Source organism: Homarus americanus, unplaced genomic scaffold (assembly GCF_018991925.1).
Source record: "Homarus americanus isolate GMGI-L3 unplaced genomic scaffold, GMGI_Hamer_2.0 scaffold51935, whole genome shotgun sequence".
NCBI classification, from domain to species: Eukaryota; Metazoa; Arthropoda; class Malacostraca; order Decapoda; family Nephropidae; genus Homarus; species Homarus americanus.
The window spans coordinates 27,116-40,422 of record NW_024750506.1 but is presented as its reverse complement, the minus strand read 5'-3'; the positions used below and the strand labels follow the sequence as shown (position 1 = coordinate 40,422).

Sequence of the window (13,307 nt, the reverse complement as noted above, 5' to 3'; positions counted from 1 at the left end):
TGGGTGTATGACAATGGGTGGGTGCATGACTATGGGTGGGTGTATGACTATGGGTGGGTGTATGACTATGGGTGGGTGTATGACAATGGGTGAATGTATGACTATAGGTGGGTGTATGACAATGGGTGGGTGTATGACTCTGGGTAGGTGTATGACTATGGGTGGGTGTACGACTATGGGTGGGTGTACGACTATGGGTGGGTGTATGACTATGGTTGGGTGTATGACTATGGGTGGGTGTATGACTATAGGTGTGTGTATGACTATGGGTGGGTGTATGACTATGGGTGGGTGTATGACTATGGGTGGGTGTATGACTATAGGTGTGTGTATGACTATGGGTGGGTGTATGACTATGGGTGGGTGTATGACTATGGGTGCTGGGTGTATGACTGTGTGTGTGTGTGTGTATGACTATGGGTGGGTGTATGACAATGGGTGGGTGTATGACTATGGGTGGGTGCATGACTATGGGTGGGTGTATGACAATGGGTGGGTGTATGACTATGGGTGGGTGTATGACTATGGGTGGGTGTATGACTATGGGTGGGTGTATGACAATGGGTGGGCGTATGACTATATGGGTGGGTGTATGACTATGGGTGGGTGTATGACTATGGGTGGGTGTATGACAATGGGTGGGTGCATGACTATGGGTGGGTGTATGACAATGGGTGGGTGCATGACTATGGGTGGGTGTATGACTATGGGTGAGTGTATGACTATGGGTGGGTGTATGACTATGGGTGGGTGTATGACAATGGGTGAGTGTATGACTATGGGTGGGTGTATGATTATGGGTGTGTGTATGACTATGGGTGGGTGTATGACTATGGGTGTGTGTATGACTATGGGTGGGTGTATGACTATGGGTGGGTGTATGACTATGGGTGTGTGTATGACTATGGGTGGGTGTATGACTATGGGTGGGTGTATGACTATGGGTAGATTGGCATGACTATGGGTGTGTGTATGACTATGGGTGGGTGTATGACTATGGGTGGGTGTATGACTATGGGTGTGTGTATGACTATGGGTGGGTGTATGACTATGGGTGGGTGTATGACTATGGGTGTGTGTATGACTATGGGTGGGTGTGTATGATATGGGTGGTGTATGACTATGGGTGGGTGTATGACTATGGGTGGGTGTATGACATGGGTGGGTGTATGACTATGGGTGTGTGTATGACTATGGGTGGGTGTATGACTATGGGTGGGTGTATGACTATGGGTGGGTGTATGACTATGGATGGGTGTATGACTATGGGTGTGTGTATGACTATGGGTGGGTGTATGACTATGGGTGTGTGTGTATGACAGTATGGGTGTGTATATGACATTATGGGTGTGAGTGTATGACTATATGGTTGTGTGTGTATGACAATATGAGTGTGTGTATGACTGTATGAGTATGTGTATAACAGTATGGGTGTGTGTATGGGAGTATGCGTGTTTATGTATGACTAACCTGTAGTCTTGAGAACATTGTCGTTCAATTACTACTGCTATCGGGTTGAGTCTCTGTTCGGGAATAATAATAATAATAATAATAATAATAATAATAATAATAATAATAATAATAATAATAATAATAATAATAATAATAATAATAATAATAATAATAATAATCATAATAATAAAAATAATAATAATAATAATAATAATAATAATAATAATAATAATAATAATAATAATAATAATAATAATAATAATAATAATAATAATAGAATTACTACTTCTTCTACTACAGTAATAATACCCTTTCTTGGTCTTGTACTGTACATATACAATTCTCAAGATTCACAAACCCATAAAATATATTACCTGGCAGAGCAATTAACACACCTGAAGATATCTTTGTCAGGTTAGGTTAGGTTAGGTTTCCATTTAACTTTGAATTAAATATTAATGTAAAATATCAACAAATTGTACATCACAGCGTAAATAGACACATCTCATTCTGAAGAGTTTCTCATACATTCACCTGAAAATTAGCCCCTAGATTAGTTCACCTGATGATTAAACACTCTGATGTTACCTTGGGTGGAGGGTTATGATAGGTTAGGTTAGGTTAACATTTGGGTGGTTAATTTTACGGTGAAATAGCTGGGAGGGTTAAACTTAAGGTGAATTAATCCGTCAGCACAGGTCAACCACCGCCAGCAGGGGAGTCAACCACTATCAGCAGGAGTCAGCCACAGTCAACAGGGGAGTCAACCACCGCCAGCAGGAGTCAACCACAGTCAACAGGAGTTAGCCACAGTCAACAGGGGAAGTCAACCACTATCAGCAGGAGTCAGCCACAGTCAACAGGGGAGTCAACCACCGTCAGCAGGGGAGTCAACCACCGCCAGCAGGGGAGTCAACCACCGCCAGCAGGGGAATAAACCAACATCAGCAGGGGAGTCAACCACCGTCAGCAGGGGAGTCAACCACCGTGAGGGGCACTGGCCACAGAGCACCGTGCCTCGGTTCGCCAGTAATTTCCCATGATTTTACAACTCTTCCATGGAAGCGTTGATCCAATGTCGTTATTCCACAGCAAATTTAGTGTTGCGAGCCAAACGGTGCTCGGCTTTCTCTTGGTAACGCAGCTGAAGAGTAACCACGAGCATCTACTTTATTTCAAACCTCTAAAAGTATTAGTAAATAAAAAAGAAAGAATAAAAAAATATCTAAAAAGTTAAGTAACTGTTCATCACCTGAGAAAATGGCGTCTAAGAATGGCGCCTCCATGATGGTCTGGTAGGTAAGCGTGCCGTGTTCTTCCACTATGTCCCTCAGTTCCTGACGAAGTCGGTGCTGGAGGTGTGGGTTGCGGGCCAGGTAGTAGGAGACGAAGGCCATGGTGCCGGCTGTAGTTTCATGACCCACGATAAGGAACAGGACGGACTGAGCGACGATCGTCGAGTCTTTTATAGCTGGAAAGGAGAGACCAAGAGGGAGTGCTCAGCAGGAAGTGGTCGAGTTGTACTGTACAGTAATGTGAAAGAGCATCGAACCTAACCTAACCTAACCTAACCTAACCGAAAACGTTGATAATTTTACTCTTGGTGAGATATGATACAATTATATAATGACAAGAAACCTTTAGCACAGTCAAATATAAGTTAATCTTAGTTTCACGTAGTCTGGCCTAAACACACATGAGCTTATGTTATTATACCCCAGTCTAATATAACATAACCTAATCTAACCCCAGTATAACCTAACCTAGCCTAACCTAGCCTAACCTAACCTAACCTAACCTAACCTAACCTAACCTAACCTAACCTAACCTAACCTAACTTAACCTAACCTAACCTAACCTAACCTAACCTAACTTAACCTAACCTCATCCCAGACAAACTTAAACTAACTTAAACGTATTCCATTCTAATCTAACTTATCCTACTCTGAGAACATAATAAGAATGAAAGAAACCTGAGCAGCGTTAGGTTAAGAATGGCTTTACTTGTACCTTGATCCCCCATACAAACTATTGCAAGTTAACAAAGGATCATTGTCAAACTGAACGTCCACACCTATAGTACGAGATCTTAACCCAAGAGAGTAAAACAGTACAGAGGAAAAGTCGTATTTTAAGTGACACCCAATAGGTTTCAAGTCTTGCAATCACATAAAACAAAGAAATAAATAAAATAATGAGAAAATGACGTCCCATGCTACTTAAGTTGCTACTTAATCAAAAAGCTTATTACGATGCTTGTTTTGTTTTTTTTGTCAGCTGCATTTTGTGCTGTACACTTGGCATTAATCTGTCAATGCATACTAATGGGAGCTCAGACTGGCAGCTAATAAATTCAAAGAACTAAACCTATCGTGAGCAGAATCTACACAATAAAATTCGTTAAGTAGCGGTGTCACAGTATTTCCTTGGCACCTCTTAAAAACTTTAAATGAAAGAAATTACAAATACTGTGAAAAAAAGTTATTCTTTACATTGATACACTGTAAACTGTTAGGCCCCGCTGAATCTATTTGGAGATCAACAGCCAACACCAACTTTTAAGCGTGATTAAATTACAGGGGAACAAAATATTGTAATTTAGACAACAGTTAAATCTCGTGTGATTAGTCACTTTAAAACCCCGTCAAGTGCAGACAAAATATATTCTTTCCTTTTTAATTTTTCTTACATTAATTCCTAACCTTAAAGACATTTCTCATTAAATGCATCGAATCTAATATTATTATCAATAGTGTTGCATTATTGAGTAATTCACGTATGTTCTTTAGTTTATAAGGAATTCATGCATATAAACAATAGGGTATTGTTATTGTACATCTCAGCTGATAAACGCTATGACCATATTTGGTGGCCTCTGTCTTGTGTTGACCAAAGATGTTCTATCAACTGTAATGTTTACATAAACATCGAATGAAAACAGATTATGAGTTATATCATTACCAGGAGGCAGGGGGTGACTTGAGGCTCCAGGTGGCGTCTTCTAACTAAGGCTCTGGATTTTCGAAGATTCGTTTATATAGTTTTAATTTTAATTGGTGAAAATGCATATTATAACTGATTAACTTACAAAGACGGAGGCCAAGATGAGTACTAAACAGTGCCGATACTGTCTTAATTAACTGATCGCCTTCTGTTTGTCCCTCTGGGAGAAGAAAATCATCCTCCCAACCGATGCCAAATCTGAATTTAAACAAATACTAAACAAAGACCTGAACAACACTCACGGTACTTAGGTGTCTTGGTGTTCGAGTTGCTCTGCTCCTCCCGCTGTTCTAGCAACAGGTCCAGGAAGTCTCCCCGCTTCACTCCCATCTCTCTATTCTTAATTGTCTCCTCCACCACGCGCTGGAAGAACAGGAACGGTGGAGTGGTAAAAGAAATCCCGATTGCATTCAACACTGAATTAGGTAGCGTTAACAGAGCTATTCCCCGTAATGTTCCCCGCGCGCTGATGGCGTTCAGCTCACTTGCTTTCTTGCAAAATTCTTCCTCCTCATTGTTGATGGAGTTGCACTTGATACCGAAAGCACAGGTACCTATAACATCCATGACATAACGGGCGTAAATTGTCTTTGTCTTAACGAAAGATTTCTCTTGGCAGTGTCGCTGAAGACGTTCTATTAAAGCATCTGCTTTCTCCTCCACTAGGTGGTACATTTGACGCATCCTGCCGGAGGTGAAAGTTGGGGACATAATAGACCTGACGCCTTTCCAGTGGCTGCCGTTGATGAGAAAAAGCATTTCTCTCAAGCATTCGTCTTTCTTGGAATTACCAAATGTCCTTCGCTCGCTGAAGTGGTCAAAGTCCTGAATCATAATGCGCTTGACTAGCCCAGGGTCACGCACGATCAGGGACGGCTTGAAGATCTCGTAGGCGCCTACGAAGTTGTTCCCTTCATTCTCGTGATACGTCTGGGTGAAGAGAAACATTAACATGTATTTAAATAACATGTAGATGTTATAGGATCAAACACGGGGGCACATTATGAAAATAGTTGTGGCGTCATGAACAAATAGTATTTTTCTTTTAAGTAAGACATTAGGATCTCGGTTCATACTTGTAAATTGTTTTGGGGGTTGAAATTCTTGGATGATGGCAGGTAAGTGTTGTCTTAAATCATGTAAATATTTGCTACTGTAGCTACTAAGGGTATTACAGCTGACTGATTTAACCAATAGCATTGTTATAGAATATCAACATTTGAACTAAGAAACTTAAGGACAAAATAAACAATTTGTTTTACTTGAACATTTCTTACACGACAGTGTGATTAGAGTTAACAGATTGTTGATATTGTACAGAGAACTGTGAGAGGCTGTGTAGTGTCATGGGTGAGGCCAGGGCTGGTCTTTGGGGGTGAAGCGGTGAGAGGGACCCAGGCTCACCAGCAGGGGTTAAAAACAACCTCGGGTAATAAAGCTCACCTGAATCACAAATTCACCATATTGTAATACCGGTAAAGGCTAGTGCTACTTCAGAACAGGGATGTGCCCTTCTGAGGGCCGAACTTCTGACCGAGTTAGAGAGGGTCAAGGAAGAAAACTTGAAATTAAAGGAAGTGTTAGTGAAGATGAAGAAAGAAACAAGAGAAGGAAAGCCAGTGTCTGACGAAAACTCAGGAGAATGGAAGGTTGTGAGGAGAGGAACGACCAAACTGGTGGTAAGAAAACACACCAAGGATAAGACAGCAGCAGCTAAGTGTAAAAACTCTTTTAGTCCTTTGATAGACGAATTGGACGTTAGCATAGTCAGGGAGAGGGTGAACAAGGAAGGTAAGAAAACCTTAATTGTTGGCGATTACCAGGTACGGTATTTGGATAGAGCTTTTTGTGGTAAAAATAAAAATAGGATGGGGGTTTGCTTGCCAGAAACTGGGGTGGGGGATATAGTTGACAGGATGGACAATATCTTGTCTGGTAATGGGAACAAACCTATTATCTGCCTCAGTGCAGAAGGCAATGATATTAGCCGGTGTTTTTGTGAGGAGCTCCTTGATACGTTCAAGACAGCTATAGAACATATTAGGTAGACGGGAGGGATCCCTATCATATGGGGTGTCCTGTCTAGAAAGAAAGGTGGCAATGAATGGTTGTCAAGGGCAGTTGGTGTCAACGGCAGTTTTGACAGATATTGCAAGTCAATATCAGTCCCATTCGTGGGCAACTGGGACAACTTTTACGGAAGAAGGGACCTTTATGCTACGGATGAGGTACATCTGTCTAGGGCTGGGGTGGCATCTCTGGCTGGCTATCTGAAAAGGGCAATTCCAAAAATGTCGAAATCTTTAAACTGCTAGGGCAACATATGGGTACGGAGGTGGAGGAGACTGCAGTGGCAGAGGATAAACAAAGTGAAAGGTTACAGAGAAATAGTGCTAGGAATGATGACGAAACTAATTTAGGCAGGGAGTTAAAACCCAAACGCGTCAAAGAGAGGACTCAGAACACGAATAACGTAAATGTCTATTACTCAAACAGTAGGAGTATGAGAAACAAAATGGATGAAATCAGGGCGTTGGAATGTACCTAAAAAAATCGATATAATAGCATTCACCGAAACATGGATAAACTTAGACTCACGTAAGTTACCTGTCGAGTACCAAATTGCAGGTTGCAAATTATGCCATACTGATAGGCAGATTAGGAAAGGTGGCGGAGTAGCAATCTATGTCAGGGATAATGTGAAATGTGAAATAAATTAGGAAATAAAAACTGAACTGAATAAAGAATCAATGTTGATAGAATTAACCGATGGTAGGGGAAATCTAATCACCTCCTAATCTTGATAGAGTTAATGAGCGACTTATTTGGGATGAAATAACACAGGGCATCCAGACACAGCAACGTCTGTATAGTAGGCGACTTTAACTTTAGTCAAATAAATTGGATCGACCTTACTGGTAACCCAGAATCAGAGGATTTTCTTGAAACAATCCAGGACTGTTTCCTAAGCCAACATATAACCGAACCCACCAGGGGTAATAATATACTCGATTTACTTCTGTCAAACTGAGAAAACCTCATTAGTACTGCCGAGGTAGGGAACGAACTTGCGAACAGCAGTCACAAAGAAATTAGATTCATATTAGAATTTAAGGCAGTGGCAAGGAAAATTCCATTAAAGTTCCAGATTTCAGAAGGGCAAACTTTGATAGTTTGAAAAGGCAGCTGGGAAAAGAGGTATCACGTTTGGGTGTGAATTATATGACCTCACACAATGTACCCACAGAGGGCGACCTCACTCTACTTGGAGACCTGACAACGATAACCTCACAAAATATAACGGCTGAGGATGACCTGATCACAAGATCTGAGGTTGACGAGTTCCACAACAATTTAAATATTGAGTTACTTAATGCACAAAGGCAGAAAATACCATACAGAAAACTTGGATCATATAACAATGACTCTAATGGATAAATAATTATTTAAAGAATATTATTGGACAAAGGAAGGCTATAGGTAGGAGAATAAATCGTGATTAAATTTACCACCGAGATTATTATAAGGTATTGGCCAGTAGGGTTAAGACCGAGATAAGAAAAGCAAAGAGGAATAATGAACTGAAGGTAGCAAGGGAGGCAAAGTCAAACCCCAAGGGATTCTTTCAAATGTATCAAACTAAAACACGATACAAGATTGGACCAATACAGTCAGATACCAGCGAGCTAACTGATAACGACGGAGAAATTAGCAATAATATGAATAAATATTTTTCAATAGTTTTCACCACCGAAAATTTAAATATGATACCCGAGGCACCGACTATATACAGAGATAGTGAAGAAAATAGATTAAGCGAGATAGTAGTGAATAGTAACGATGTTAGTAAGCAAATAGACAAACTAAAGCCTAATAAGTCACCAGGTCTCTATGATATATTTGCCAGAGTATTAAAGGAATGTAAAGAAGAGCTTAGTAGGCCATTAGCAAAGTTGTTTAACATGTCCTTAAAACCGTATGTAATTACCAGAATCCTGGAGGATAGCGAATGTAATACCGACTTTCAAGAAGGGAGATAGATTACTATCCTCTAACTATCGTCCAATCAGTTTAACATCAATTGTAGGCAAATTATAACTGGAAGCAATAATTTCAAACTCTATTCGAAATCACCTGGAGAAGCACAAGTTGATCACTGATTCCCAACATGGCTTCACAAGCGGGCGATCATGTCTAACTAATCTGTTAACATTCTTTTCAGCTGTTTTAGAATCAATGGACGACGGGCACGACTATGATGTGGTATACCTCGACTATAGCAAAGCCTGTGACAGAGTTCCCCACGAAAGACTAATAAGAAAAGTGGAGGCTCATGGCATTGGAGGAGATATTATAAAATGGATTAGGGCGTGGTTACAGGACAGGAAACAGCGAGTGAGCATAAACTGCAGTAAATCCGACTGGAGTAACATCACTAGTGGAGTACCCCAAGGCTCAGTACTTGGACCATTATTATTTATTATATATATAAACGACGTAGATATCGGCATAGACAGCAACATACGTAAATTTGCAGATGCCACTAAAATAGGGCGTGTAATTAAATCTGACTAGGACTCCGCAAACTATAGGAAGATCTAAAAAACAAAAAATCGAGTCGTCTAAAAAATGGCAGATGAAATTCAATGTGGACAAATGTAAAGTACGTAGTCCAGGAGATGTAAACAGAGAAACCAGATGAACAACGTTGTTATAGAGAAATCCGACTGTGAGAAAGATTTAGGAGTAATGATAAGTAGGAATCATAAGCCAAGTAAACAATTTGTATTTGCTCGAAACAAGGCTAATAAAGTATTTGGTTTCATACAAAGGAGTGTTAATTACAAGACTAGCGAAGTCATCCTAAAACTATATCTTGCGCTTGTGAGACCTCACCTGGATTATGCAGTTCAATTCTGGTCATCGTAAGACAGAATGGATATAGAATCCCTAGAAAGAATTCAGAGGAGAATGACAAGACTAATCCCGGGCATTAATAACCTTGAGTACAGAGACAGGTTAAAGCATCTCAATTTGCACTCCCTTGAGAGACGTAGAGTGAGGGGCGATACGATAGAGGTGTATAAATGGAAGTCAGGGCTAAACAAAGGGGACATTACAAAAATACTCAAACTATCCAACTAGGAGCGAACTCGTAACAATGGTCTTAAGTTAGATAAATTTAGATTTAGGCGCGGGATAGGTAAACATTGGTTTGGAAATAGAATAGTGGCTGAGTGGAACAAGTTACCAAACATCATCATTAACTCTAATACGCTGGATAGCTTCAAACATAGGTTGGATGGATATATGAGCAATAGGGGTTGGGTGTAAACGGGACTGTCCAGCATGGGCCAATAGGCCCACTGCAGTTTCCTCCATTCTTATGTTCTTATGTTCTTCTTATGATCAGTGTGTGTGTGTGTGTGTGTGTGTGTGTAATAATAATAATAATAATTAACGGTTTATTGAAAGAGCTTGGCAGCCAGAAGGCTGAAAATATACAGTTACATATTTGGGGAATGGGTTACGAATTACAAATAATATACAAGTAACATAAGTGACACAAATAAGACATATAATAACTTAGATGGGGATCAGCTCAAACTACAGTTCATTTCAACATAGTGACAGTGTAAGGAGCAGTGTTTACCGGGAGTGAATACACTGATTTATTACATGTTATTGATAATTTTTACAATGGTTGGGACTGGGCTGTTCTTATAGCGATCGGTTCGTGCACGTATGGGCTGGATGCGGTTGTGGTGTCGAACAGCAATTCTCGGACAGGGGATGTCAGGTGGTAGTAGGAGCCGGTGTCGGGGATGGTGTAGAAGCTTCTTACCAAATTTGCAGATAAGGTCGTGGTGATGGTCAGTTGGAGTCGAAAGGGTCAGTGTGTTGAGCGCTTCTTGATATGTGGAGTAGGAAGGGGAGAGAATAATTTTGCATGCCCTCTTTTGCACTTTTTCTAGGTGTTTACGTTGTGTGGCATTTAGGGAGGAAGACCAGGTGGGGGAGGCATAGGTGAGCTTGGGAAGTATGAATGTTGTGTATACACTGAGGAGCTCGTGTGCAGGAACTCCGAGGGACTTCAGTCGGCGGAGCAGGTGGAGACGGAAACTGGAGGCTTTGACAACTTCACTGACGTGTGGTTTCCAATTTAGTTTGTTGTCTATGGTGACGCCGAGGAGCTTCGTGGAATCTACAACCTGGAGTGTGTTCGGACCTAGGGTAATGGAAGGAGGTAGGACAATGTCGGAGGAGAGGTTGATGTGCATAACCATGGTCTTGGTATGGTTGATGGTGACATGGTTGTTGGTGGCCCAGTTTTGGAGACTGTTCAATAAATCCTGAAGGGCGGTATAGTTGGGAGCAGAATTGTTGACGCTGATCCCAATGGTGGAGTCGTCGACATATTTCCAGCGAGCAGGGGTTTCTCTTAGGGCATCATTGATGAGCATAAGGAAGCAGAGTGGTCCCATCTTGGTGCCTTGGGGGACGCCACAGGTGAGTGACTGAAAGGTGGAGACAGCCCCTCGGAAGCGTACAGCTTGGCGTCGGTCACTGAGGAAGTCTGTAAGCCATGGTATGAGACTTCTCCGAAGCCCGAGGTCAATAGCTTTGTTTATGATTATATTGTGGTCGACTAGGTCGAACGCTTTAGTGAAATCAATGAAGGCGACAGCTACAGACGTTTTTCGTTTCTCGAGATGGCGGTATATGTAATCGAGAAAGCTGACAAGACAGTGAGTGGTGGAGGAAGTTTTCATGTTGCCAAATTGCTGAGGGTCTACGACTCTTGCAATATCAGCATAAGCCCAGTCAAACACAAAACTTTCACATATTAGGCTGGGTATTGGGGTGATTGCAATAGGTCGTAGCTGATTTAAGGATTGTGGGCTGGTTGACTTGGGCACTGGTGATACATAAGAGGTCTTCCAGTCAGCTGGGCATCTGGCTTGACTGAGAGAAGCATTGATGATGGAGCAGAGGGGTTTAGCAAGCTCCGGGGAGAACTCCTTGAAGAGTTTCATTGGTAAGTCAATGGGGGTGGTAGAGCGTTTTAATTTTAGTTTGTCCAGGCGTTTTGCTACGTCAAATTCTTCTACTAAGTCAGTGGGAAGGGGGGCTGGTAGGTAAGCAGGGAGAGTGGTTGTGTCGAGCCGTGGGAGCGTCTGGCATATAGTAGCGAAATGGTTATTTGTTTGCTCAGCTGCGTCAACATTAGTGAGATGGCTAAGGAAGGGGAGGGGGTGTGTCATATTGTTTAGTCCACAGAGTTCTTTAAGCTTACCATACCATTGACTGATGTTGGTCTGCTTCAGGTGTTGTAATTTGGTTGGGTAGTGGGACTTCTTTGCAGTGCGTATTTCGCGGATGACTCTGTTGCGAAGTGTGTGTGTGTGTGTGCGTGCGCGTGGTAATATAAAAACTAAGTGGAGTCGGGTACCTGGGTCACCTTTTTTAAGAAAATTTATCTTGGTCCATTAAATCCCAAATATATTATGGTCAACTCTTCCCCGACTTGGACGCGGGGTTAGCAGTCAAGGTGAATTAATTACTCCTGCCTGACCTCAAACTTAACCAGGGGACAATTTCCTCCAACAAATTTGAAATGAGTCGTGTAATTCTTCGAGGTCTGAGACCGACACCAAGACTGAAACAACAGAGCCTCGAGACCCACACCACTGGATCTGACACCACTGTACCAATGTTTCAATACCATGTACTGTATTGTAAACTCCTAGCACCCAGAGGAACATTCTAAAACATATAGCTGTACACACACACACACACACACACACATAGTTGCAGGCTTTAAAGCTAGAGCGATAAAAAGCTGGATGGGCTATACATATGCATTATAGAGGTTTAAAAGCATCTCAAAGTATTTTCGTGAACGGTGGTATCGTTCTAAAAGGTATAAGCAAAACAAAAACGAACCTGATGATTCCACCGAGTGTATACAGTGAGTAACTGTGAAACATTGTCAATGAATCACTGTATATGCAAACTCAAGTGGATATATTGATCCTATAATCAGTGGATCCTTTAATCAATTAGGTGGGAATACAGGCGCACATTCATCACCAGACACTTGTATATAAAGAACGTTAGGTTGGGTTAGGTTAGGTTAGACAGCCTTACCTCATTTAGGAAGTACCAAAAGGGTTTAGTACGCTTGAAGATCATGTGGAGATAAATGTAAAAGTTGCGAAAAACGGGGATTGAGGGAACACCACGTGATGACCAGTACGAAAACTTCCTCCAGCAATACACAATGAACAGTAACACCACTGCCAGACCCACAGTCCACGTTGATGCCTCCATATTTGTTTTATTCCCTGAGTTTTTCTCTCTCTTGTTTTTTTATTGTTTCATATTCCACTTCTTGTCGTGTCATATACGTTCTCCATGTCTCCCCTTGCTCAATCTGAAGAAGTAAAAAATTAATATAGATTAGAGTGTCGTAGTTTAATTTTTTCCCAGGACAAGATAACAGTACCAGTCACATCTGAGCCTCAGTAAAATTGGGGTACTATTGCAGGGGCGAGTCACCTGAAGATTAACCACCCAACTTATATTCCCTGAAGATTAACCACCCCACCTTATATTCCACGAGGATTAACCACCCCACCTTATATTCCCTGACGATTAACCACACCACCTTATATTCCCTGAAGATTAACCACCCCACCTTATATTCCCTGAAGACTAACCACCCCGCCTTATATTCCCTGAAGATTAACCACCCCACCTTACATTCCCTGAAGATTAACCATCCCACCTTATATTCCCTGAAGATTAACCACCCCACCTTATATTCCCTGAAGATTAACCACCCCACC

The 13,307-nt window shown here is 41.6% G+C and overlaps 1 protein-coding gene across 1 annotated transcript; it reads right to left on the bottom strand.

The window, feature by feature from the left end:
* Positions 1 to 2,422: 2,422 nt before the first annotated feature.
* Positions 2,423 to 12,878, bottom strand: LOC121854089 (probable cytochrome P450 6a18). The gene is made up of 3 exons (XM_042348475.1): positions 12,607 to 12,878; positions 4,698 to 5,385; positions 2,423 to 2,923 (listed from the first exon to the last, which is right to left on the bottom strand). The coding sequence occupies exons 1-3, from the start codon at positions 12,787 to 12,789 to the stop codon at positions 2,628 to 2,630; spliced, it is 1,167 nt and encodes a 388-aa protein (XP_042204409.1). The 5' UTR covers positions 12,790 to 12,878; the 3' UTR covers positions 2,423 to 2,627.
* Positions 12,879 to 13,307: the final 429 nt, after the last annotated feature.

Coding starts and splice junctions, on each gene's coding strand:
- LOC121854089 (XM_042348475.1), bottom strand. CDS start 12,789: ATGGAGGCATCAACGTGGACTGTGGGTCTGGCAGTGGTGTTACTGTTC. Junction 5,386..12,606: donor TTTGGTACTTCCTAAATGAG/GTAAGGCTGTCT, acceptor CTCTTCACCCAG/ACGTATCACGAGAATGAAGG. Junction 2,924..4,697: donor CACCAAGACACCTAAGTACC/GTGAGTGTTGTT, acceptor TCTCCTTTCCAG/CTATAAAAGACTCGACGATC.